General features: G+C 39.8%; 1 protein-coding gene across 1 annotated transcript; it reads right to left on the bottom strand.

The window, feature by feature from the left end:
• Window positions 1-163: 163 nt before the first annotated feature.
• LOC100705886 (metal transporter CNNM1) lies at window positions 164-23,493 on the bottom strand. The gene is given in 11 exon segments (XM_005458665.4): window positions 164-3,075; window positions 4,475-4,579; window positions 5,019-5,123; window positions 7,199-7,481; window positions 9,105-9,158; window positions 9,161-9,252; window positions 10,498-10,588; window positions 10,698-10,867; window positions 11,044-11,184; window positions 11,283-11,426; window positions 20,375-23,493. Coding segments are annotated over 11 exon segments (2,694 nt in total). The 5' UTR covers window positions 21,804-23,493; the 3' UTR covers window positions 164-2,995.
• Window positions 23,494-25,885: the final 2,392 nt, after the last annotated feature.

Raw genomic sequence — 25,885 nt, 5'->3', positions numbered from 1 at the left:
TTCATGGCACACTTTGCACCCCTTAGTACCAACGACACTTGTCAATAGGATCATGTTGGTTGGTTTGGTCTTGTGGGAAATGTTTAAAGCAAGAAAAATAAACCACAATATATAATCACCAGATTTGTCTTTAATATAAAATAAAGACAGCAGACTTTTAAAATTCAGTATTTTGTGGAACTCTGTATTTTTGTATATTCTGATACAAAAAACATCACATAGTTGCTTTTCTATATTACAAGTATTAAACTCATATTTCCAAGGAAATCCTGTCTGTACATGTCTGCAACTTGGCTCCTTCTGTTAGAAAATACAGTGAAAACAGCTGAGAACAAATTTGCACTGATCAGCTGATGTTACCTTGTCTCATAGCAGAAACAGTGAATATACAGAACAGATCTCAGACATGTTATGAGTGCATCTTGATCTCCAAAGCTCAAATAGATGTACAGCAGGAAGCATGAACTGACCTAACAAATCAACAACATCCTGCAGCAGAATCTGTTATTGTCTGGATTTGACCTCAAAGGATGCTGCTGATTGGCTGAGGCTGGTGCCCCAATGCAGCAAAATGACTCAGCAGGTTTCATGTATTGTACCCAGGAGGGATGTTTCTCTCTCCCTGGCCTCCTATTACATTAACCAATGAGCAGAGTTAAAAAGCACCCCTCCCACTACTTCCTAAATATGAATTTGTACTGCTGGGCGAGGCTGTTTGACGCTATTGCTTCTCACTAATTTGTTGACTGTCTTTCAAAATTCAATTTAAACAAATCAAGGAATTTAATCCTCCCCTCCCCCAATTATGCAAGTAGGGTTTTTAAGTGCAGATGATGCAGCACGATAACATTTTACAAAGTAATGCAGCAAAGTGGCTTCAGTCAGGAAACAAAACTGTATTGGTGAGTCTGACATCAAACTTTAGGCCTTTAAGTGCATTTTCCTTTTTTTCACATTCCTTCCTCCTCCTCCTCCTCCTCCTCCTGCTCCAGGTCTGTGCTGCAGTGGCACAAATCTGATCCTGAACCTCAGTGAGACAGTGCCACACCCATCCATCCCATCCCTGCTGCACCATGTAGACAAACAGAGAGCGCAGGTTCAGAAGCAGCTCTGCACAGATCAGGAAAACCCTGAATGATTTGGGCCTTCAGACAGTCAGCAGTAAACCTCCAGGGCCTGCATGCTATTATGACTGAATCATTTTCCTACACAATAAGAGTGGCAGGATATTATACTTCATGAAAGTGATCAAAAAAGCGAGATGTCTCAACTATCAAAACCAAGAAGGAGCATGATTTCAAGCAATGACGTCATCCACAAACTGTGGCACTGGGTGTTTTCAGCACTGCTGTCATACAAACTGTAGGTGGATACATGCAGCAAAAAGAAAAACAAACAAAGCCTTTTAAAGACACTCCTCCACCTCCGCTAACAACGTTTAAGGAGAGTTATATAATCATTACATCCTCTTATATTAGAGCCAGAACACTGCCTGGTGTGGTCTTTGGCTCTGTGGCTCAGCTGCCACTGTTTCTCATACACTCAGCACTGCCTGCAGCACATGTAGCAAACATCAGAGCAGAACAATATTTAAATGCTGGATTATTTCCAAAAAAACACTTTCCTGATGTTTTCAGCCATGAGTTTAAAACATGACTTCCATGAAACCCGCATAACCCCCAACAATGAGACTTCTCTAACAAATAGATGACATCATGGTGGCCATTTTTTGGCCATAGTGTCTACCAGCGTTTTGAGTCTAAATGCTCACTAGCCCTTTGCTAACACCTCTGCATGGGATGTTTTATTGTTACCACAACAAAACACTGATTTTAGCCGCTTAAAGCAAATTGCACCAGACTCCAGGATTTAGGCCAAGCTGAGCTAATCGCTCTCAGCAAGACAGGGAATGACTTTGTGTTCGACACTCAACAGTTAGTAGATTTGTCTCCAGCCCACGTTTTACAGACACTTAAATGGTTCTCAGACTCAGCGATGGTTTAGAGCTCCAATCGTAATACTCACATGCAGTTGAAAAATATATTATCATAACCATATATTTCTCTTCATCTACTGAATTGATTCACCGCATGGGTAGAAACACGTGGGCACATCGAAAGGTTCAAATTATATTCGAACATGCCATTCATCCAAAACTATGGATATAAATTCGCTGCTGTAATAGCCTACACCACACAAGCATCAGCAATGTTTGATGATGTTTTCATTTTGTTCTTTCTTTGTTTTTTTCTGTTGGCACTTCTGGGCCTCCATACCATCAGAAATCGCTGTATGCTATTTAACCAGTGTGACCACATTTTGTGAGCGACTAGTGGAAAAATTTGTGACTGACTGCATATGAAATGCAAGTGTTAACAAATAAAATGCGAAAAGACAATATTTCTGCACTGTAGGCTGAAACTCTAATTATTACATAATGGGTGCTAATCAGGCAGCCTTTAAAAGAACCTTTACTATAATTTCACTTGTGCATTTTGGAGCAGTACGTACAAAACAGCAACATCTTTGGTGTCTTCCCTCTGTTTCCCGTGCAACATCAGTGTCTTTAGCTCCATTGAAGAAGTAGTCTTACGTGAGTAGTATAAAAAAAAAAAAAACTATTTTTCTATAAATCTTTTACATTCACAGTCTTTTCTTTATACATGTGCATCCACACAAGAGCCTGGAGATGAGAAGCCATGGCATAGTGCTGAAGCTTGTGTTTTTTGATACAGTGAATTAAAGAGCTGAGGGTTTGGTGCATGTTGCTAAAGCTGCACCCCCACTTCTTGTTAGAATGGTGTCTTCCACCCACAGGTTCTGTGCATTCCTGGAAACAGGCCCACTTTACGGTCTCCAACAGTGCGGGCTTTTGGAGTGTGTTTTCAGATAAAACTCTGAGAGCTGTAATTCAGCAGCCACATTTGTCTTTACAAACAGCTTAAAGAACCATCACATGATGGAGTGTATTCAGGTCTGTTTCACACACAGTCTGCTAGGTTTTCACCAGCGGCTGCTCTGAAATGTCCTCTGGTGTCTTTTCCCCTTCACGAGATTTTTTCCTCTTCTTGTGGCCTGAGGAAACAAAACACATTAACAGTTAAATGCAGAAGGACCAGTGTACCTATCATACACCTACTAGAAACTACATGCTGTTGTTAGATTTAAATTTATAGACAGTATTTATTAGGCTTCTAGCCAAGGTTACATCATATTATTGCCAGTTACTAGCATTGTAACGCTTTGGATCTTAATTTAAGGTGTAATTTTTACCAGAAATATATTGAAATGTTTCTGTTTATCAGTTGCCTGTCTATGTCCAGACTTCCTGATAAATCAACATGCCTGAGGCTTTTTTTTTTTTGGTTTAAAATAAAATTCTTTTCTTTTCTTTTGGATTTTTAAAATTGTTTTTAGTTTTTCATAAAAAGATAAAAACACATCATTGCGCTTGAGGATAAAGTATCATAAAGTAACAGGTCTCTATGAACCAAAAAGTAATTTTCTCAACAAAAAGAAGGAAACACTTTGATCTTAACAATCAGTGGAAACCAAAAACATCAATTCTTTGCAAACTGGAATAAAAATCAGTCAAATTTGTTTTATACACCAGATGGAGGTTGTAATTTTCACTCATATTAAACATACATATGTGGAGCATTACATTTAGTTCTATTTTACTCAATCAATCAATCTTTCATTATCACTTTAAAAGTCCTTTACAGGCTTCTGTAAGCATGTGTTAAGCTGTATCCACATAGGCAGCAATCTGCTCATGGTGCATTACTTTGAATGGTGAGTTCCAGGCTCCAGTTGGTTAGGTACCAATCTAATGTATTTACTGCCCTGCATCATGTCAATTACACGCATCCTGCGATCTCATTGGAAGTCGCCTCAATCGGTTGCCTTGGAGTTGAGAAAGGTTTATCTCAGGACTGATTCACTTCTCATTAACAGTGATTTTTCACCTGTATTCACTTTAAATATTCACCTGAAGTTGTCGATTGTCTTTGACTTTCTATCGTCTCTAATTTCTGCAATGCTTTTAATGCTGCGTGAACAGAGCTTTATTTCTGTGAGGTTTTCATTTCAGATTGAAATGAAGAGAAGTAAACAATTTGCATAGAAATACCCAAATAAACAAAACTCAAATGTCCCTGTAAACTATTTATAGTTGTTTGTGTATAGTTTTACTTTCATGAAGATTTGGTTTTCAAATTCAGCAGCAGCAGCAGCCTCCTACACATCGATCTGACACAAAGCGCTGGAATCATCCTCCAGAAACAGCACGAGAATACAGAGCAGGCAAGTCCAAAACACTAATGTATGTTTAAGTGTGTGTGTGTGTGTGTGTGTGTGTGTGTGTGTGTGTGTGTGTGTGTGTGTGTGTTTGCATGTGAATCAAATCCAAGTAGGAAGTGAGTGAAATGAATAGAAAGGGTTGGTGAATAGGTGGCTTGTGTGTGTGACTGACTTAGTTTGAGCAGCAGTTTCTTGCCCAGTGTGTCCTCTGAACCACTCAGCGACAGGCTGCTGATGAAAGGGGATGTGTCCGTTTCTATGGGAACAGAGGCCATGTCTGAGAGTGACAGACAGAGAGAGAAAGAGAGAGAGATATTATGACCTGTCAGTGATAAATAGCTTTGGTTTGAGGACAGGACTTTGAGGACAGACTAAAGTCCTGTATGACTCTGTGCTTAGTTTGAGAGCCACGTGCTAAAAATACTTGATATTTTATGTTTGTGTTTGGAGTTTTCAAGCTTTTTTTAAGGATTGAAGCTGGTGGTAAACCTGCCTTACATGCATTAATGCAGAAAAAGATTTTACGTGATGATGTGTACTGTGATGTGTGTTCTTTTGGAATATTTTAGTGTTGTATACGTTTCATGTCTGCTGTCACCGTTAAAGACATGGACGTGACTTCCTCTCTGTACCCATGTCTATATTTTTGTAATCAGTCAGATTTCTTGTGTGGAAGCTTTTATTTTTTTTTTTTTAACATAAACAGTTAGACTAACCAGCATGTCTGTCAGGCTCACATCTGTCCTCTCTGATGTAGGGGATCTCATCCATCCTCAGAAACACCGAATCACTCGGACTCTTCTGGCCATCAGACTTGCTGCCTGCAGCAGACACATCCACAGAAATATGAACATCAAAAAACACATGATGTAGTTTCTTTTATTGGATTTAAGATGTGAAATCTTGAAATATTGACTGATAAGTCAATAAAACTGTTAGATTTTTTTTTTTTTAGCGGGAATAGCATGTTTTTCTTGGTTTGGGGTTTTGAAATGTTTGAATCCCATGTTGGACTGGATAACTTTACATAGTAGATAATTTAATCTACCAAATGTTGAAAAATAAAATATACAACATAATTGTTTAGTATAATAATTATGAATGAAAATAAAATAGCAACCACTCACTGAAACACCTTTCAGTTTCCTGGCACAAAGTCTCTCCAATTTCCTGTTTGCACTTATATGCGAGTAGAGTTGATAAAAGTCACCAGTTAGCAAGTGAGGGAATCCTACAGACTTTAGAATTCCCTAATCCTAAAACTTATTGAAGTGTTTTAAGTAGCTTCCAAGGAAATACTTCAACCAAACTGAGTATTTCCAGTAATGACAGCAGGTCTGCAGTGGGTTAACTGCAGCTTTGTCCTGCATGTGGAACAATGTCCTGATCCTCCAAACATTGACTAGAGTCCACTGGCGGCTGTATCACTAGAGGTAGGTACCATCTACTCCTTGGGCAAGATACTAACACCATGTGTCTCCGATGCATCCATCGGACTATGAATGTATGTGAAAGCACTTATGTAGAAAAAGCAGAGAAAAAGTGCTTGTATGAATGGGTGAATGAGCCAAGTTGTATAAAGTGCTTTGAGTGCCCAGGTAAAGTAGAAAAGCACTATATACGAACCAGTCCATTTACCATTTCTAAAAAAAAGCTTATGTTAACTATCCTAATATTGGTTTTAACATGACTTCTTAATGGCTCAGTCACACTAGAGGAAAAAATCAGTGGCTGATGTTTGCATTGAATGTTTTCACATTTGGAGCAAATTTAAAGTAGATTTCCAACAGGCTGCGATCTGTCTGAGTCAGCATGCACCAAGGCATCTGTTTGTAGTAGGACACTCAACTCAGGTGGTTGTAATGTGGTTATATTCCTGCATAAATGCAGGGCTGCAGAGCATCTGTGTCATTTTGCAGTTAAATTGTCATCCTGCAGCAACAGAGTTTCTGTTGCACACCTATCAGGTGGGTGGTCGCTGAACGTAAGTAGTTAGTTTAATGTTCAAGTAGTTTAATATGAATTTCTGTGATTGAAGAATGCAGCACATCTGTACTTTTCACCAATTTATCGCAGTTAAATTATCACAGCTTGCATGTAACTGTCAACTTGAACCCATTCAATCTCAAACTGATAGCAGACTGATGACGTCCTATTGTTGTTTTATTGCTGTCTCGATGCACTAAAATCACTTGAAGATGGTAACTGACTGCGAGTGACTGCAGATCTGGTCCCTGCCTTCAAACTAACCATTTCAAAGGCAAAGAAAGTTCATTTTGGTCGTGCTGCAGTCTCCAACCAAGACTGTAGAGACTCTGTGTTAAAAGCATTTGTCACGACACGTCAACATACATTAAATAATAAGTCAAAGGAAGCATTTACTTGAATAATAATGAAATTAAAAATTAGAACTGGAATAGTAAATGTGTCCCAGTACATGTTTACCTTAATTTTTTACCTCATCTAACCAGAAATCCTTTAAACTTTGATTTGCCATCTAATGTTTAATTTTAATCCTAAAACCAGACGCAAATTAATACTAACACAGCTCTCTGGGCCGAGCCTGCACCTAAACTTTTTCTCAAGTAGAAAAACAAAGAAACCCACACATCTCATGTCATTAATATTCTCTCTGTCATTTCACTCTGTGGATTTATCTCTCACTCACTCGTTTTTAAACATGCTGTTTTAGGTAGCTCAGGGTATTCAATTCCAGTCACGCTGAATATTACACCCTTATCGATTTAGGAAAAAACTCATTTGCAGGAGTGGCATGGCTTTCTACCTCTGATGGCTCAAATAATCTCTTACTGATATCACTGTGACATGAAACCTGCTTCAAGTCATCGCTGTTGACACGGCATGACTCCATGTCTCTGGAGTCCAGGATACTTACGGACAATGCGGTTCTTCTCATTGAGCAGGGAGGTGCTGTGCGGTACACTGGACTGCTGTCCCCGGGTTCGGGCTGAACTGGGCCGACTGGTCTCCCTGGGTGGGGGCATAAGGGTGGCAGTAGTGTGCTCTGGGGGCATCAGTGTGGTGGTGGTGGGCTCTGGTGCTGGAGGCCCGGGGGTCGGGGAGTTGCTTTCTGTCAGACGGGTGTCAGCATCAGGGGTCTGAGGGGAGCTGTCCATCCGGGTAGCTGTTACTGCATTCTGGTAGTGACTCCGGGTGATCTGATACATAGAAGCAGAGGATTGTGGGTATTATTAAGAGTTGAATGTGAACCTATTCTTTTCTAAAAGTTTTGCTGTAATTAGATTTTATTACACCCTGTTATATCTGAAAGTTAATAGTGTAAAAATCTCTTATTTCTGTCCATTTTGACTAAAAGTTTTTTCCTTGGGTCATATTGTCTTTACTTCATGGTCAACTTTCTTTTTGTCTTTTGCTACAAGTGAGATGAAATCAAGGAGAATGTTAATGAGGACGGTAACGTCTGCTGCTTAGTTCAAGAGATCTCATTAAATATTCATTGTCTCAAGATCATTTGTGTCATTGTTAATGATCCTCTGACCTTTTGTGTTGCACCATCGTCACAGTATAGCTTCCTTTCAACACTGCGACCTCGAGAAGTCGTCTGCAAAACTGAATTTCATCACTAGTACCCCGTCCACTCAGACACCGATGCTCTCTAACTACGCCCAGGAAAGGCAATCATTAAGTTACTGTTTTGAAAAAAAACTGAAGCTTTAAGGACAAGCTCACTTTAGCACTCAGTGGTGATGTTAAATTTAGGAGTAAGTGATTTGGTTATACAATAATGTCAGTGAATGTTCTCCATCTGATATTTGATAGCCAAACAAACATGACTATGAGTGTGTGTGTACACCATAATAGCACTCATGCCAAGGTTGAAGGCGACTGGATGATTGTGATGACTGAGACATGCAAAGAACAAAAAGATGGAAGTAAAGAGAATTCTCCATTTATTAGCAAGGTTACACTGTGACTTTGTATTGTCCTCTGAAGGACTGATCCTAATATTTTTTCTGAAACTTAGTTTCTTCATATTGATCAGAACTCAGTTTCTAGTTTACCATAACAGGGATTTTAATATATCTGAGTTTATCCCAGTAACATCTGTTGTATACTGTGGGGATGTATTTAATTATTTTTCTTTGCGGGCAATTTTGTGTTACACTTTCCCCCGTCTGTCTTCTATCTGATTTCATTTTGTTCTGACAGCTGACGCCTAAGTGACGAGAGTTATTTCAGCCTGAATTTCAGTCAGGGAAACATTTCTTCCAAGGAGCTATGTGAGCAAAAGATTTTGGGAATGTCGGACTTTTCAGTCCTGCAAACATTCTCTTTATTAATACAGTTCTTCAGCAAACTCAGAGCAGTCACAAAAGCCTAAGAACAAACCAGAAAACTAAATATTTGTTCCTTGTCCAAAGTGATGTAAGAGCCCATCATACCAGAATGTATTAATCTAATGTTATATTATGAATGAGATGGATCACAGATGCTGGCAGCACAGTTTTTATTTACTTATTTATTATGGTAGATCTACAATAAGCTTTCAGACATTTCAGTAATTCTGTAATTTTATAAAATAATCCCATTACAAAATTTAGTCTCTGGTTTGGCGCCGATAATGGACCTTCACCCAAATCCCCAAATTAAATGAAGTTATGAATATTTAGTCTCAATATTTAGTCTCAGCAAAAAGTTACTAAATGTAATGAACTTTTTTCAGTCATGGTTGATAACATCTCCCTCTCCATTCAAGTCAGTGTATATGTGCTATTTATAGCATGTCGTCTTTCAGACACCATGTGAGTTTCAGGTTTTACCTTGATGAGCTGAAGGTGAGTGAGCTGCCTTACAGAGTAGTCTGGCAGGTAGACATTCCCCCCCTCCATTCAGCTGGCTCATGCTTCCCCCCATAGAGCATCGACTCAGAGCGGTCCAAACCGCTGCTACGAGAGGGCGATCTGTGGACTGCAAAGGACGACATGATATCAAACATGCATCTTTTAACAAGGACAGAAAAATGGTGGAGTGTCAGTGAAATCACGAAAGATCTCAGGGATGTCACTGCAGCTGAAAGAAGTACTGCAAAAAAGTGCATAGCATTTAAAAGACTCAGAAGTGTTCACATTACACCCTGTTATATCTAATATTTAATACTGTTAGACTCCTTACCATACGAGTCTTACAATAATATTTAAATATTTAAATGCTGCCACTCAGAGCATTTAAATGCTACAACTGAAGATTTTTGAAGAGTTTCAGAGCATTTTCACAAATACACTATGTGTTTGCACATTTTCACTCAAGCAGTATTTTATGCATGTTTAGGGAACTAATGTTCATTCACTACACAGTGTTTGCTTCATAGTGGAGTCACTAGGGGACACATGCAAACAGCAGATCTCACATTTTACATATAGCCTGATATTTAAATATATTTTATTCATATAAAATGAAACAAAACTCTGCATCTTTAACCTTATGTGCCTAACGAGCATATATAACTGCACAACTGAAAACATTCTATTATAATCTTTAATGAATTAACTGTGAATTATAAGTATACTTTTCAAAGCAGACAAATACAATAAAATAAGAATTTTACTATTAGCAATATTCTTGTTGCTTTAAAAAAAAACAACATTCATCCACAAACTACTTAAAAACATGCCAAGATGTTTAGAGTCTCGACTAGAACTAAATCTTTCAAATTTGCTTTGATTTTAAAATACATCCTTTTTCAAATCCTGATGTTCAAGCAGAGGAGGAGACGAGTCGCTGCACTCTCACTGAGCAAGTAAATCACATTAGCTTCATATCTGGCGGCCTATTTGTTTATATCTGATAGAAAGTGCATTACAGTCTAGGGTGGATGTGTTGTACAGCTTCTGCACACTCTTTTTTAGTGTGTCAGGATGAATTTGCAGTACCATATGTAATGAGTAAGATGCGCAGCTTTTTTTTTTTATCATAAAAAGGTGCTTTGCTATTTTATTTCTGCTTTTTGTAAAATAGTAAGTTTAATAAACAATAACTATGTTTTAGCATTAAAGAGTGTGGGCATGCTAGCACATTAACCATTATGAAAACATAAAAAATGATGTTGCAAATTATCAATAATGTTAATCTAAGACTGCTGTGGTATAAACCTTACATTCGGGGGCGGTCTAATATATTTGTAAATTTAGTGATGTTAGGGAAGGTTTTTTGTACCTGCTGGCATGATGGCCGGGACCCCGAAATAAGAGAACGCTCCATTCTCAAACTTCAGTGCCTCCTTACCAAACTCTACTTCAACTCGACCCTGCAAAATAATATTGGAGAAATATAATGTGGTCTGACTGACTTGCACACAGGATATCATAGCCATAGCTAATTACTGCCATGGTGAAAGGTCAAATTCTTGCAGGTACCTGTAGCACTAGGATGAAATAGTCCACTGGTTTGTTGCGCTGGAACAGGAAGTGCTGAGAGGCTCGCTTGTTCTTCTCATCAAACTTGAGTTCTTGAACCACACTGGGGTGTTTGATGAGCCTCAATAAGATCTTCTCTGAGATGTGTGTTGGTTTGAAGGGCTCCACCTCTGAAAAAAAGCAAAAAGATACAGGTGCATAAACACCTGCACTTTGACTGGATTGGGTGAAGACAAACACTGCAAATATTCTTGTTACAAGTGCTAAAACACTGATGTTTTTGTTGCATATTGTGCAGAAACGTAAGCGCTCAGAGAGACAGAGAGGCGATTTGATTGGCTGCTACCTGTGGAGAGGAAACGATGTGTTGCCAGGAGAAGCTGGGGGGAAATCTTCACTTTCATCTCATTTTCTGACAGTTTGAAGATGGAGAAGTCCTGCTGCTTTCGCTCATGATGAGAAACACGACGCTTTGTGCGATTATCAGCTTAGACACATAAAAACAGCGTGATTAAATCGTACATTTCCATGTATTTTGACCACGTATTTACATGTGAGCTTATGCATGTGTGTTTGCATACATACTGTAGAGATCTGTCTCATCCAAGATCTCTGATTTGATGATTTCCTCAATGACATCCTCCAGGGTCACGATGCCCATCACCTCGTAGAAAGGGTCACCCTCACCCTCATTGTTAACGCGCTGCACGATGGCGAGGTGGGACTTGCCTGCATGCACAGTGAATCTCGCATCAGTGTCATTTTTCACTCAAAGCCACTGGCAGTATGTAGATAGAAGGGATAAATACACGGAAATCTATTCAGATTACCCAACTCTAAATATAACCATTTTTACCATTTAAAACTATTTGCGATATGGTTCTGTTTAAATATTACACAGCTTCACAAATATCACTGATTGAAAAGAAACTTCAACAGCAGTGTGCAAAGTCCTTGACTTTGACTGAACTATTATTTAACATCCCTGTATGAAGATGAGTATCAGAGTGATAGTAGCTTCTTTACCCAATTTTTCATTTTTATATGGATGTTATTAAAATTAAAATTCCTGACTGGTTGTCACAGTAAACTGTGTAGAGTGTGGTGATTGTTAGACCCAAATGCAGGAACACAGGCGGAATTTAAAATATGATGAGCATTTAATGCTGGAGCAGTCAAAAAAAGCATAGTCTAAAAACAGAAAATAAAATCCAGGAGCTATGAGGAATTAGTACACTGGGGTACACACGGCAATGTGGGACAACTCAACAAAGGCAAGGGGAGACTGAGACAATAAACACCAAAGGTAATGAGGCTACGGGAAGCAGGGGGGAAACATAGCAGAAATAAATCATGGACAACAAGAGGGGAGCAGGGAAAGGGAAAGCAGAACTCAATGTAAAGCACCGGTGACAAAAGACTAAGTAAAGGAGGAAATACACAATCAGTTGACAACAGACTCAAACATACAAACTACTACATACAAAATAACAATAGAATATAACAAAATGAACCTAAGGCAGAATGCTCATGAAAATAACTAGAAAAAAAACACAGAAACACAGAAGTCAGTGAAGTCAAATGTGGCAAACAAGAATACACAAGAATGAACAATAACGAACCAACAGAACATTTATATATAACACTTATATATTACAGCAGGGATATGGTTTCTTGAAATTTGTTTTCAAGTTTAATTTGATGCCAGTAATGAAGGTCAAGGTCAAATGCTTAGCCAACCTAGGTATTCATGCCGCCAAAGGTGAACTGTTGAACAATTGTTCAGACAAATCTGCTGAAAAATTGTAGGTAATAGTTTTCAGTGTTTTTGGTGTGACCTTGACCTGATTTTCGCCAAAATTAAATCAGCTGAAGCTGTCATTGGTATCTTCCATCACACAAAATTTGAAAATGATATCTTGAAAAGTGTGGACACTAGACAAATAAACAAACAAACACAACTTCCTAATATGGTCATCTCATCCACACTGCTCTGCCTCTAATCACAGAAGCCCCGCCCACCTGCCGATTAAATCTTTAATGTTTATGAGGAACAGCCAATCAGAACAAAGTAAATACAAAAGGAGGGAGGAAGCTCCTAAAAACCCAGGGTGAAGGGAATTATGGGCTGCACAAAGACTCAGTATAAGATAAATAAGGATTATTTTGAAGCATAAGTCATGCAAAGCTACCCTAGTACAGACCCTTAAAATTGAGGCAATCGATTGCTGGAAACAATTTTATAAAATGATGATTGAATTTGTTTAACTTGACTTACTAACAGTACACCTTTTGATTCTTGAGATGTGAAACTTGGAATACAGTTATCCTGTAAAGTGTTGGTGTGTCAAATAAGATGATTAGATTTCATATTTAGCCTCTGGATTAGATTTAAGTAATGCTCCTTCCCTTTCCACTGCACAGTATGAGTCATAATGACTGAGTGGAGCTGTGCCGTCTGATGTTCAGTAAGTGGCGCGCCAGCGGGAGCTGAATGGAGTGGGTGTAACAGCAGATGGGATTTAATACAAAGGGCGCTCTGGATGCAAAAACACAATCCATCATATGAAAGTCTGCCGTACTCCTGCTGTGTTTACTTCCAGGGTGATGAGTGTGTGCTTTTGAAGGTAACATCTTGTGGTGTTCCCAAAGATAAATGGCATAATTAATAATCCATGCACTGCTGGATGAAAATCGTGTTCGGGAGCACATTTTACAGTGGAGGAAAACAAAACAAAATGATGAAGTGCTTAGTCGGGCTGACAGGATTGTCTTTTGATCTTATTTCGTTTGAGATGTGTAGGAAACATAATGGAAGAACGAGTTCACCGAGTAAAGAGTGAGCCCTTGTTTGTAGCCCCTCCTATTCTCAGCAGCCTGGCTTCAAATCAACTTCCTCGCTCTCTGCTCTTACACTCTCTGCCTGCCAAATACTACCTCGCACACACTGATGCACAAACACAGACTAACACAAATGCACACGATTCTGGATTCTGGCAGTGTTGCTTGTAGCTAAATAGGTCAGGCGTACATCCAAAGTGGACTGAGAGAGGCTCATGTGCACTGCGTTCTCTCACAGTATTCTGTTTTTTAAAGATTCTTTTAAGATTTGACAACGCCAACTATGTCTCAGTGTTTTTCCTTGCATAATTACATCTTTCATTTCATTCTTTCTAAAGTATTTTGGAATTTAACATTTTTATTCTTGACTTTTAACAACTATATTGTAAAGGCATCAATCATATCATTAAAAACGAGCGAAGTGTTATTTCAGGCCAGCCACGCAAGCTCAACTGCCATCCTGGTAAATAAATAAAAAAAGAACGAAAGAAAATGGCTCCCTTCATGGCTGTTTTCACTTGGGGAGATGGCACGTGTTGGGTTACCTTCCTCCTTCAGGTCTCGGGGCAAACTAAAGCAGCTTTAACTAGTCTACAAAAGTCAAAATACAAACATTTATACCATATAAACCATCGTAAAAGATAAAAGATAAAACAATACAATAGAACAGAAACACAGTGGACCTGGGTAATCCTGTGATTATTGTGTTCTTCTTCTGTCTTCCTTTTCTTCCTCCTATTATTATTATTATTATTATTAGTTGTTGGGTTTTAGTTGTAATAGTAGTAGTGGTAGTAGTAGTAGAAGTGTATGTGATAATTAAGTGGATTTTAAATCAATCAATTTTTAAACATACTTTACTAATTAATTTATTATTTATTAATTAATTTATTTTTTTTGTCTATCACCTAGCAACTTTTTTTAACAAACTAATCTTATCAAAAGTTTAGGACTGCTTTACATTTTTAACTTCTCTAAACAATGTCTCCAAGCACCAGCTGTTTTAAACTATGGCAGCTGACAAGTCTGAACTGAGCTCATCCTACAGTTAATCTCCGAGTTCACATTAAGGTTTCATTCCTGTAAAAAGGGACTGGACTACACCAAAACCAAGACATAAGAAACTATGCTTTCATAGCATTCATAAGGTTCAGTTCTTCAGAACTGAAGAAGCCTCATGGATGACAGGTGAAAAGTCCAGTTTCGTTCCAAGCCACTTATAGGGAAGTTCACCATAAGATCAAAATTACAAGTTTTACATCTGGGTTCTAGTGTTATTTGTGTTAGATTTCCCCCGTTTGGGACATACTGGCTGTAGAGATGTCTGCCTAACTAAATGGCACTCCCCTTGAGAGGATCAAAATGCCAAAAATATGTATTTATAAAACATCAAAGGTTCTTTCCTGAAATCATTATTCTGTTATTTAAAAAAAAAATCCACAAATGTGGCTGAACCGATTTATGTAGGCACTATTTTCTTTCTGTTTAACTACATTTTTGCATCTTTGTCACCCTCAAATCTTTCAAATCACCAAAGAAATGTCCAGTTTTATTATGCTGCTTTTAAATAAAGCTTACTTAAAAAAAAATATGGCAAAAAGCAGAGAAAGAAAAGAATTATATAGTTAAATTCCTCCTATTAAAGTTAATTTATAAACGTGAGCCTCACTCAGAGGTGCTATTGTGTTTCACATCATCGTCCTGCCACATAACTCAAGCACTCTTGAGCTTCAACTCACTAACTGATGTCCGGACATTTTCCATTAGGATTTTCTGGTAGACAGCAGAATTCATGATTCCATCAATTACAGCAAGTCATCCAGCAACGAAGTCTCAGACTACCTACCACCACCACGCTTGACTGTTGGTATGAAGTTTTTTTTATGAAGCACTGAACTAGTTTTACACTCGATGTAACAGGATGCAAGCCTTTCAGAAAGTTCTGCTTTTGTCTCGTCAGTCCATAAAATATTCTCCCAAAAGTCTTGGAGGGCGTCAAGATGGGCTTTTGGCAAATCTAAGAGGAGGGAACTCTCCCACGGATGCCATTTTTGTTCACTCACTTTCTTACTGTTGAATGGTAAGCACTGACCTTAACCGAGGCAAGTGTTCTTTTGTGACTCCCTGCTGAGTTCTTGGTGTGCTCTTAGAGTAGTGTTGGTAGGCCAGCCACTGTTCCAAGTTTTCTCCATTTATATATAGTTCACTGGAGTCCCACAGCTTTAGAAACGTCTCTGTAACCCTTTCCAGATACAGGTGGCAATTACTTTTCAAACAGGGCCAGGTAGGTTTAAATAAGTTCTTCCCTTGATATACGAAATGATCATTTAAAAACAACATTTTGTATTTACTCTAACATTAAAATTTGTTTGATGATCTGAAAACATGCAAGTATGACAAATATGCAAAAACTAAGAAAACATATACAGTTTTGTATAAAGAAAATAGTTCCTATTTGAAAATGTGTCAGTCTAAAATGTCTCTCAAACAGATTATGGACTGAAATGTAAAAAGCGGACATGAGAAAGAACAGATGGCTTGGAGACAAACTAGAAATACAGCACACTGAATATTTTATATTCTCCCTCCTTGGAGACTGCATACTGAGAAGAACTGAGAGAAGGGAGAGGATTCAGAAAAAGAAAAAATAGTGTAAAGGGATGCAGAATTTACACTAGAAGCACAGCATAACTCAGTGCCTGTCATTAGATAAAGTTGACCTAAACGAGCATTCATTTCTTTTTTCCCACTGTATTTCCATCAGTGAAAGCTCATACTGTCGTATGTGTTTTTGGTGGTAGTAATGAAATCTGGCTTTCACTGACAAACTCCTTTCCTGCTTTCAGCTCTCTGGCCAGATTAAACACACTTTGATCAGGCTTTCTGTGCAGTGCTCTTATTCAGCTTCCCACCTGTTTAAAGAACCCTATGCCTGGCAAACTAAAGGTCCCCTGTACTGGTGCTGCCGTTGTACACAGCAGGAAATGTGTTACTTGGCTGCTTTCATTTGTGCCAGACACACTGCTTAGCATTCAGGCCAAAGAATCCCTGTGCAGTCTCACCAGACCAGCAGACTCTGCTGCAGCTCTGACCTGCCTTCAGATGCAGTCACATCAGTGTTTTACTTGCTTTCAATAAATTATCACCTCTTCTAACCAGCCCTCCTGTTACTCTGTTCTGCACTGCAGTGAATGTGCTCTCTCTCAGTAAGCACTGGTTAATTATTTTCCCTGTTATAGTCAGAATTTCATTTTAGCAATAATTACGATGTTTTAAATGCACTCGAAAGAAAAGATTGGATGTAAACTGACCTTTCAGCCAGAGCTGAGGTTTAATGTGAAAATCTTTTTTGACCAGGCTCTAGCTCCACTCATATTCATCTTTGGTAACTTTGTAACTTCAGTACTTCTACTACTCCTCACAACTGAAAACAGAAAAGTAACCGTGAGTGTGTATCTAGAGCATGGCGAGGGATGGCATCACCAGCATTAGACTTACCATTAGAATTACCCAATGAAAATTAGACATTAGAATTACCCAATGATATAATGTATATACCTGAAAATGGTCACTGCATGCATGTTAGATCATTTTAGTATATTTTGGTACTACAACTAAAACTGTGCCTTTTGCTTATTTTTAAAAAAATAAATAATACCAAAAAAAGCCAACACAAATCTGGTTCTTATGGAATCCTGTTCTACATATGATACCATCTGCATGAAGACAAGGTGGCACATAAGCAAGAAAATTGTACAAAAGGTCTTCTACACCAGATTTCAACACTGTACTTATTGCTGAACAAATATGCATGTGGCCTGCAGACTTTGCTCTGTTTAATCATCTAAATGCTATGCAAATAAATATGGTATGATCATGCTTTAAGGCTAAAGTGCAAAACTGTGTTTGTATAAAAGATAATCAGCCTTTTATTTGTAGTTATTCCTCAGAATTTAATTTCTCTAGTTTTATGTTCCTTTTTCTTGATGAGCTGTGGCTTAAATCAACCCACAAAGCCAGCAGGCATATGTCGAGCAACCACCGATGCATTATACAGTACTGTGCAAAAAGACTTGAGGCACTGCTTATTTCTTAATATTTTGCTTCCAAGGAGTCAGACTTTTTTGCCATTTTTAAAGCAATAATTCTTCAGGCTTTCTGAAGATCTTTGAACGTTTTTATTTGGGCATTTTTTCACTCATTTTCAGTTCAGTCTTTGTACCTAACTCTTTTCAGTGGGATGTTTTTGTTTTTTCCAAGGATGAACCAGAGTGGTGTCGACACAGAACAAACCAATTAACAAAGAACCAGTTTTGAGTTGTACCTTTAAGCACTTTGGTACTACCAACCTGCCACAAAAACACACCATTTCCTCCCATGTTTTAATGGGATCGATAAAAATGCCAAAGACAACACAATTTAACAGGCATAAAATAGTATATTTAATTTATTTCCCAAAGAGTTATTAGCCAAACACATGTCATATCCCATATCCTCACATATTGTGCAGTGTGCCCTTAAAGAATCAGAGAAAACCTACAAAAGAAGAAGTGGCAGGCCTAGAAATCTATCGACAGCTGGTGAACAGTATGTGAAAGTCATGTCTATAAGAATTTTTTTTTAAATCTAGCAAAGATTTGACACAGGTATCCTATTGAAAAAACTGCTTTCTCATCAGAAATGGGTTCAGTGGATGCGTGGCTGTCAACAAGTGGTTCTTAAGGAAGAGAAACAGGAAAGATTTAACAGGAGAAATCTAACAAATTACACAAGAACTCGACTGAAAATGAGTAGAAACTGGTCTTATGGAGTGACGAATCCAAATGTGAAATTGTTTACATAAACTATCATCAATATGCAACAAGGAGGACAGGAGAGAGGTGCAACAATGAGTGTCTACAGCCATCTGTAAAACACAGCAGAGGCGCTGTCATGTTTTGCAGTTGCTTTTCACCCAGTGGTGTTTGGAATTCACAACTGATGGAATTATGAATAAAGAAAAGTACACAACAATTTTGATCGGCTGTGAAATACCATCTGGAAAGTGTATGAATCCCAAATGATCCCACACACACTGCCAATGCAGTATAAGCATACCTGGATTGGAAAAACCTCGATATTATTGAAGCAGTTTGGGATAATTTTGACAGAGGACAGAACAAAAAGCAGACCCTGAAGACTACTTAAAGAAATGAGAAGAACATTTGCCTAAGAGAGTTCAGGCTGAAGAATAAAGGTGGTCATACAGAGTGTTGACTATGACTTTTATTACTATTATTTTTTCCCGTTTCCTAGAAAATTTTGCCCTAAGACTTTTACACAGTGCCGTACATCACCCTGCAGCTATGTGTTTCCTGCAGCTCTCTCTGTGAGCACCAGCTACTGCAGGACTCTCACTGAAAGGAATAAGAGGGCCTGAGTTTTTCTGCTGCAGTGCCTACACAGAGTCAAGGAGGCACAGGAAGACACACACACACAAGCACCGAGGACAGACCTTGTTTATAATCCTTTGACTGCGTAGATTATCTCATCCAGATCCCTTTGTTGCAGAGCGACACAAGAACTATATTTGTGTTCATCCTGCAGCTCTGGTGGCATCTGGCTTCATGCAGTACAAGCCACTACATAATACAAATATATGCAGCTCATTTTAAATCCACACACGGGTCTTGCTTGTCTGTTACTGGATGTGTAAGACAAGAGAAACTTTTTGTGCTTACAGCTAAAGAGTCACACAGCTTAGATTTCTGGAAAATTCTACCATTACCAAGTTTATAAAATGTTTCCAAAAGCATTTCACTAAAACATTACAAGAAGCTAAAAAAAAAAAAAAAAAAAAAAAAAGATGTTCAGAATAAATAGAAAACGTCTGTGACATTTGGCAGTGAAAGCTTTTCGCTGTGTTGTGCCAAAACAGACAGAAATACAAACTTCTCCTGCAAACAGAGTCTGCCTGGGTCAAGGTGTCCTCTATTTATCTTCCTCTCCTCACCACAAACACAGCAGAAAAAAGTGCTGACTATGCAGGGTCCCTGAGAATGCAGGAAGGCAGTGATAAGCAGCAAGGTCTGTGATTGGCCAATTCGAACCCCACCCATTTAAAACTCTAGAGTAAGATGGAACAGCCAGCTGCCTGCATGCAGGGTAGAAGACTGCTTCGAATCTGCAGGGGAAGCTGTGCACACTGCAAAAACAAAAGAGGGGGGAAAAAAGAAAAGCTCCTTTTCAGCTTCAGATTGCAAAATCACATATTTGCATTCCCTGGAGTATCACAACTGTTTAATACTAAGAGGACCATCTGGAGATGAAAGAGGTTTAAGCACTGCTGCTAAAAGATAGCTCAGCTGTCTCAGCTGCAACTTTCAGGGCCCGTGTCATTCTCGTATTTATAGCTGGCTTGTGGTAGAAAACAAATTATGTGTCAGTACACAAGTTGCCGTCTTAACTTCATCCATTAAATACTAGTTTATTAGAGGGTTTGATTTCCCTTTGTGCATGCCACAAGTGTCGCTATATACCCCGCAGTGACACACTGAATCCTTCCTGCTGTAGCACTTCAAAGCGCCAGAAAAACGTATCACAATCATGAACTGCAGAGAAAACTTTCTTGTTAAAAACACGACTCATGAGTGCAAAGATAAATCAGGTTCAAGTACACAACAGGAATGTTTCGTTTTGTGCGTTTAAACGTTTGTTTGTTTGTTTGTTTTTGCCACCTCTCACCTGCATTTCTCACCCAGGTTACTTACAGAGTCTGTTACAGCTTAAGTTATAAACTTGAAGCACCAGCAACCTGCTAACATGTCACACACACTCCCTTCTAACACCCCTCTCACCTTTCTTGAACTCCTCCAGCATGGCGTCCAGTTTAGTGTCGTTGAAGACGCAGTGCAGCGGGTGTTTGTAGAACTGGGTGATGGTCTTCAGGGGGGTGCAGTCGTCCGGGTCCACAAACGCCAGGTCCTTCACAAACAGAATGTCCACAATATTGGATCTCTCGTTCTCAAATACCGGAATCCTCGTGTATCCGCTCTGCATGATCTCGGACATGGTGTTGAAGTCCAGCACCGCGTCCGAGGCCAGCATGAAGCAGTCGGTCAGCGGGGTCAGGACGTCCTCCACGGTTTTGGTGCGCAGTTCTAGTGCTCCCTGGATGATGTTGAGCTCTTCTTTTACCAGGTCGTGGTACGGGTCAGTGACTCGCAGCATTTCCAGGAGTTTTTCTCTGGTGTAGAAGTTGGAAATCTCCTGGTTTAGGATGAGGTCCAGCAGCTTGCTGATGGGGTATGAGATGGGGAAGGAGAGCACCATGAGCAGCCGTGTCACCCAGATGGTTTTGGACGCGATGGCCAGGCCGTGGCGCGATGCGACCGAGTGTGGAAGAATCTCCCCGATGAAGAAGATCCCGAAGGCGCAGATGACCGTGGAGAGCCAGGTCATGCCCAGTATCTGGCACATCCACACGGCGAGCGAGGCGTTTATGATCGCGTTCCCCAGCAGTAAAGTGCACAGGACGTAGTTACCGTGCCGACGCACAGACTCGATTTTCCGCGCGTAGTTCTGCTCGGTGTCGGTGCCGCTGTTCTGGAGGACCTGTAGCTCCACTGGATCTAGCGCCAGCAGGCTCAAGTTCAGCCCGCTGAACAGAGCTGACAGCCCGAGCAGGAGGACGGAGACCAGCACTTGCAGCCAGAGCTCCGGCACTGCAGAGCGCTCCTTCACGGCCACCCAGAAATCTCTCGTCCGGTAGTGTTCCCATTTGGATCCGTCAAAGGCGCACATGGAATAATATTTAATCTTCTCCCCTCTCCTCAGGTCTTTGGCCAGCAGCTCCACCAGCACCGAGTTCTGACTGGAAGCAGACTTGAAAGAGCCCAAAACCTCGATGTCGGAGGTGCTGGCGTTCTTGTCCATGCACATGTTCCGCTTCGGGTGAACTTGCCCCTCTCTGCCGGGAGCTGGCTCTTCGATGAAGGCGATCCAGGGCGCGGCGTTGTTGGCACGAGCACGGTTGAGTCTCTGCGAGGAGGTGGAATAGTACACCCGAAGTATGAAGCGAGTCCCCTCGGTGGCTTTCAGCACCCCGTCCTCCACGGACAGCTCCGCCCCGGTCTCCTCTGGTCGGAAGCCGAGCAAGCCGAGTGCCGGGGCTGGCAGCAGCGAACAGGTGCAGAGGAGCAGGAGCAGCCGGCTCAGAGAGAGCGGAGCCCCGCAGCAGAGCAGGGAGACGGCTCGGTATCGCGCGGCCGCATCGGATGCAGCCATGATGCGGTGTGAGAAGCTCTCTTAGTCCACGGTCTCCGGGTCACGTGCAGCGCGGTTCCGGTCCATGTGGAAGAAGGAGGGACCATCAGCGCTCCGCTGACTGCGGTGCTGATAATGATGTTCGCCTGCACACACACACAGACGGGGGGGCTTCTGTACCTTGCCGTGACGCAACTTTCTAATAATAGCCTCGTGGATTTCACTGTGGAGTTTACATTAGATTTGTTGCGCTTTGCAACTCCAAGCATCCTTTCACCTTCATCGATCCAGCGTTTAAATAATAACTTTATTTTATCCTAAATGATCGAGCTCATTTAAATCTAAATACATTCCTAAAAAGTTTGGGGTACTATGTAAAATATAAATAAATAACAGAGTGCGATTATTTGGCAATCTCATAAACCCATATTTTAGAAAACATGTCAAATATCAGAACAGTTGGGACGGGGTGACAAAAGCAGATTTAGGAAAAGTTTGCATCTGATCAGGTTAACTGGCAACATGTGAGCAACATCACTGGCTATAAAACGAGCATCTCAGACAGAAAGAGTTTCTCAGAAGTCAAAATGGGTCGAGATTCACCAATAAGTAAAAGAACAATAAAAAAAGAAGGGAAAAACACATTAACAAATTGTGGAACAATTTCAAAACAATGTTCCTCAGTGTAAAACTGCAAAGACTTTGAATATCTCATCATATTACCAGAAGATTTAGAGAAATTTCAAGAAATCTCTGTGCAAAGGAAAAGACTGAAAATCAGTACTGATTGGCTGTGATCTTCGGGCCATAAGACAGCACTGCATTAAAAAATGGACATGGTTCTGTCATGGAAGTCACTGCATCAAAAACCTCCAGAAATGACTGTCTGTGGACACAGTTTGTTGTGCTATTCACAAGTGCAGGCTAAAGCTCTAAGAAGCCATAAGTGGACACAAACCAGAAACCCAGAAACTCAGTGATCCAAAGCTAATTCCAAAAGGACTGAGCCAAATCGTATAACGGTTCTGTGGTCAGACACATTGAAATTTGAAGTTCCTTTTGGAAAACATGGATACTCAATCTTCTCCAAACAGACGGGGGCATCTCTGATGGTATGGGAATGCATTCATGTCTGAAAAAGCCTGGAATTCACAACTTGCACATCTGGAAATGAATGCTAAAAGTCTTAAACAGGTTGTAGAGCAACATTTTCTCCAATCCACATGATGTCATTTGCAGGTGAGGTCTTACATATTTCAGCAAGACAATATTGAACCTCCTGCAATGAAATGAAAAATATGATAAAGAATACTCGGGACCGTTGAGCAGCCAGAAGCCTATATCATGCACTTTGACTCTGTGTTAGCTAGTTCCCTGATTCCTGAAATAATAAAGATTACTCCCTGTACTCCTGCCATAAAACGAGCCCATTGTCTGAACTATCACTGTGTGCTGTAGAATGACCTGAAAATAATAATTTTCAGTGAAAATAATGGGATCAAACAGCAAGACTTGTGAAAAATAACTTTTTAGTTTGTTTGTTTTGGGTGAGTGTTAGAGTAACGATCAGCGACAGACCTCATGGGCTAAAATGTGCTAACACAGTTGGTTCAACAGCTTTCAGCGTGGGTCGATTTTGGAACACTGCTATTATTGCTTATTATTTTATTAATTGTAGTTTCTACATGGAAATAAAAACAACAATAAATGCCAAAAAATACCAAAAGTAATCAGACTTTATCAGTCTGTCACATCACTGTGGGGGGAATTTTGGCCCACTCGAGGTTTGGACTTTGACTGGTCAATTGCAACAGCTTGATTCTTTCCTTTTTTTTGCCTGTTCTGTTGCAGATTTGCTGCTGTGCTTGCGTTCATTGTCCTGTTGTAGACCAAATTTGGGCCAAGCCTTAGCTTTTGGTGTCATGGTGAGCCATGTGGGAGGCAGGGGTTGGACCCAAACGTGGGACTCCAAGACAAAAACCTGACTGAAAGCAGCATCTTTATTTGCTGGAAAAACAAACTAAATACAAAGTACATGAACATAAGAAGAAACAAACAAAAGAAAAAATAGAACTAATGATCTAGAACTTGGAACACATGACAAGGATCCACAGCTAATGTGGAGAACGGGGCAATAAACAGACGAAGACTGAAGACTTAGATACACAAGCAGGACAAGCAGGAGATGGGAAACATGCGAGAACACAGCTGGGACTAATTAGACATAACAAGACAGAGAGGAAGCAAAACTGAATACCCTGAATACAGGATGAAGGACTATCAAAATAAAACAGGAAACAAAAGACATGGCAGGGAAACAGATGAATGGACACGTGAGGCTGACACAGTAACTGAGGGGATGAAAACACAGAGACAAGACTAGACACTGAAGGAGGGAGAATGTGATCACAAAGAAACAGAAACACACTAAACATAATGAAAGAATGACTAAGAAGCTAAGAGCTACAATATAACAGAAACTAAATGATCAAACGAGAACACAAAAGTACAAGAAAACCAAACATAAACCACTCAGAGAGTATAACCCAACTTAGAATATAATCCCACCTGATGCAAAACAGTCCAAAACATAAACCCTGGGTCAGACACACAGAGCCATGACAGTTGGACAGATGGCCTCACATATGACTCTAGAATACTTTGATATATGGAGTTCATAGTCAACTCAGTGACTGCAAAGTCCCCACGTCCCGTGGCTTCAAAACAAGCCAAATCATCAACCTTCCTCCACTGTGCTTGACTGTAGATATGCTGTGTTTGTTTGTGCCTTATAGTGATAAATCTCCATTTTAGTCTCAGTGATATTGTTCCACAAGTCTAGTGGTTTGTTCAAACCTAATCTGAGTGATGTTCTATTTAGTAAGACAAGACCTCTCCTTCAAAGAAGCCAAACTAATTCAGTCTCTTTAACAGTAATGTCATGAACTTTAATATTAAACATGATAACTGAGAAATACATAGCAAATAATGTAGCTATTTTGTTGTTGTTGTAATTTCTCTGACCACTCCATGGTCTGACACTGCGGTCAGTTTGCAGGCACATCCCATCCTGTCTTCAGTGTTTGAATAATTTCTCTCACTATAGAATGATGGACTTCAAATTGGTTGGAGACGGATATATAACCTTCTGAGATTGAATGGTGGCAACAACTGGTTGTGTAATTATCGCTAATGTCTTTCCTCCCAGACATCATGTTAACACATAGCTGAATGAACCTTCTGCACTTGGCTGATACTTATTCTCCTTATTTCCATTGAAGCACTAAGGACAACTCAGATTTTCTCACACTGTGTCTGCATTTTGGCTTCATTTTTTTTTTTCTATTTTAAAGGGGGTCCTTTTTGTCCACTCCAATATTCACTCTGTACATTCAGTTAACTGCAAGCATCTAGACAGTATGTTTATACCATCTAGTATAAATCAACTGTAATTAATGGCAAGAACCGCAGAGAATGTTATGATTTTGTCATTTTTGTAAACTGAATGTAACGAATTGTTTTTTCCACAAGGTGGCAGAAGTGTAAAGGCTATTAGAAGCTGGGTATATTCGTCACATCCACCAGCACAGACAGCAACGTGTCAGATCTGCGTCGCTCAAAGCTGAGTCAGATCACTTTGAGTGACATGTGATATAAGCTTGGCTATAGTGATTAATATACAGTCCATAAAAAATCCCCAACTGTCACACATGAACACTTTTAGGCCCGTCTGTCTCCTCTTGTTACTTCGTATTTGTCTGTTGTGTGACGTTTGGTGACTGAAAATGTTCAAATATAGAAGAGCCAGTGTCAGGATCCGTCTAATTACAGTTTTGTATTTTCTGCTTCTCTTTATTTTTATTTCTCTTCTCTTTTGCTTTAAATTCTGTTTAGTTTCAGTTAGTTTCCAGAGTGGTTTCACTTTATTTTTTCACATGTTTCATTTTCATTTCAGTTCGGTTTTATTACATACATCAGTGGCAATAATTATGAAAATCGGTACAGGTATTACAATAAAAACAAATAACTTTCTGAAGGCAGCTGACTCACAGAGTCTCGTAGACACCCGAAATCTCAATAAGCACGTCCACCAAAGCGTCTGG

Source organism: Oreochromis niloticus, linkage group LG6 (genome assembly GCF_001858045.2).
Source record: "Oreochromis niloticus isolate F11D_XX linkage group LG6, O_niloticus_UMD_NMBU, whole genome shotgun sequence".
Lineage (NCBI taxonomy): Eukaryota > Metazoa > Chordata > Actinopteri > Cichliformes > Cichlidae > Oreochromis > Oreochromis niloticus.
This window is presented reverse-complemented; position numbering and strand designations above follow the sequence as displayed.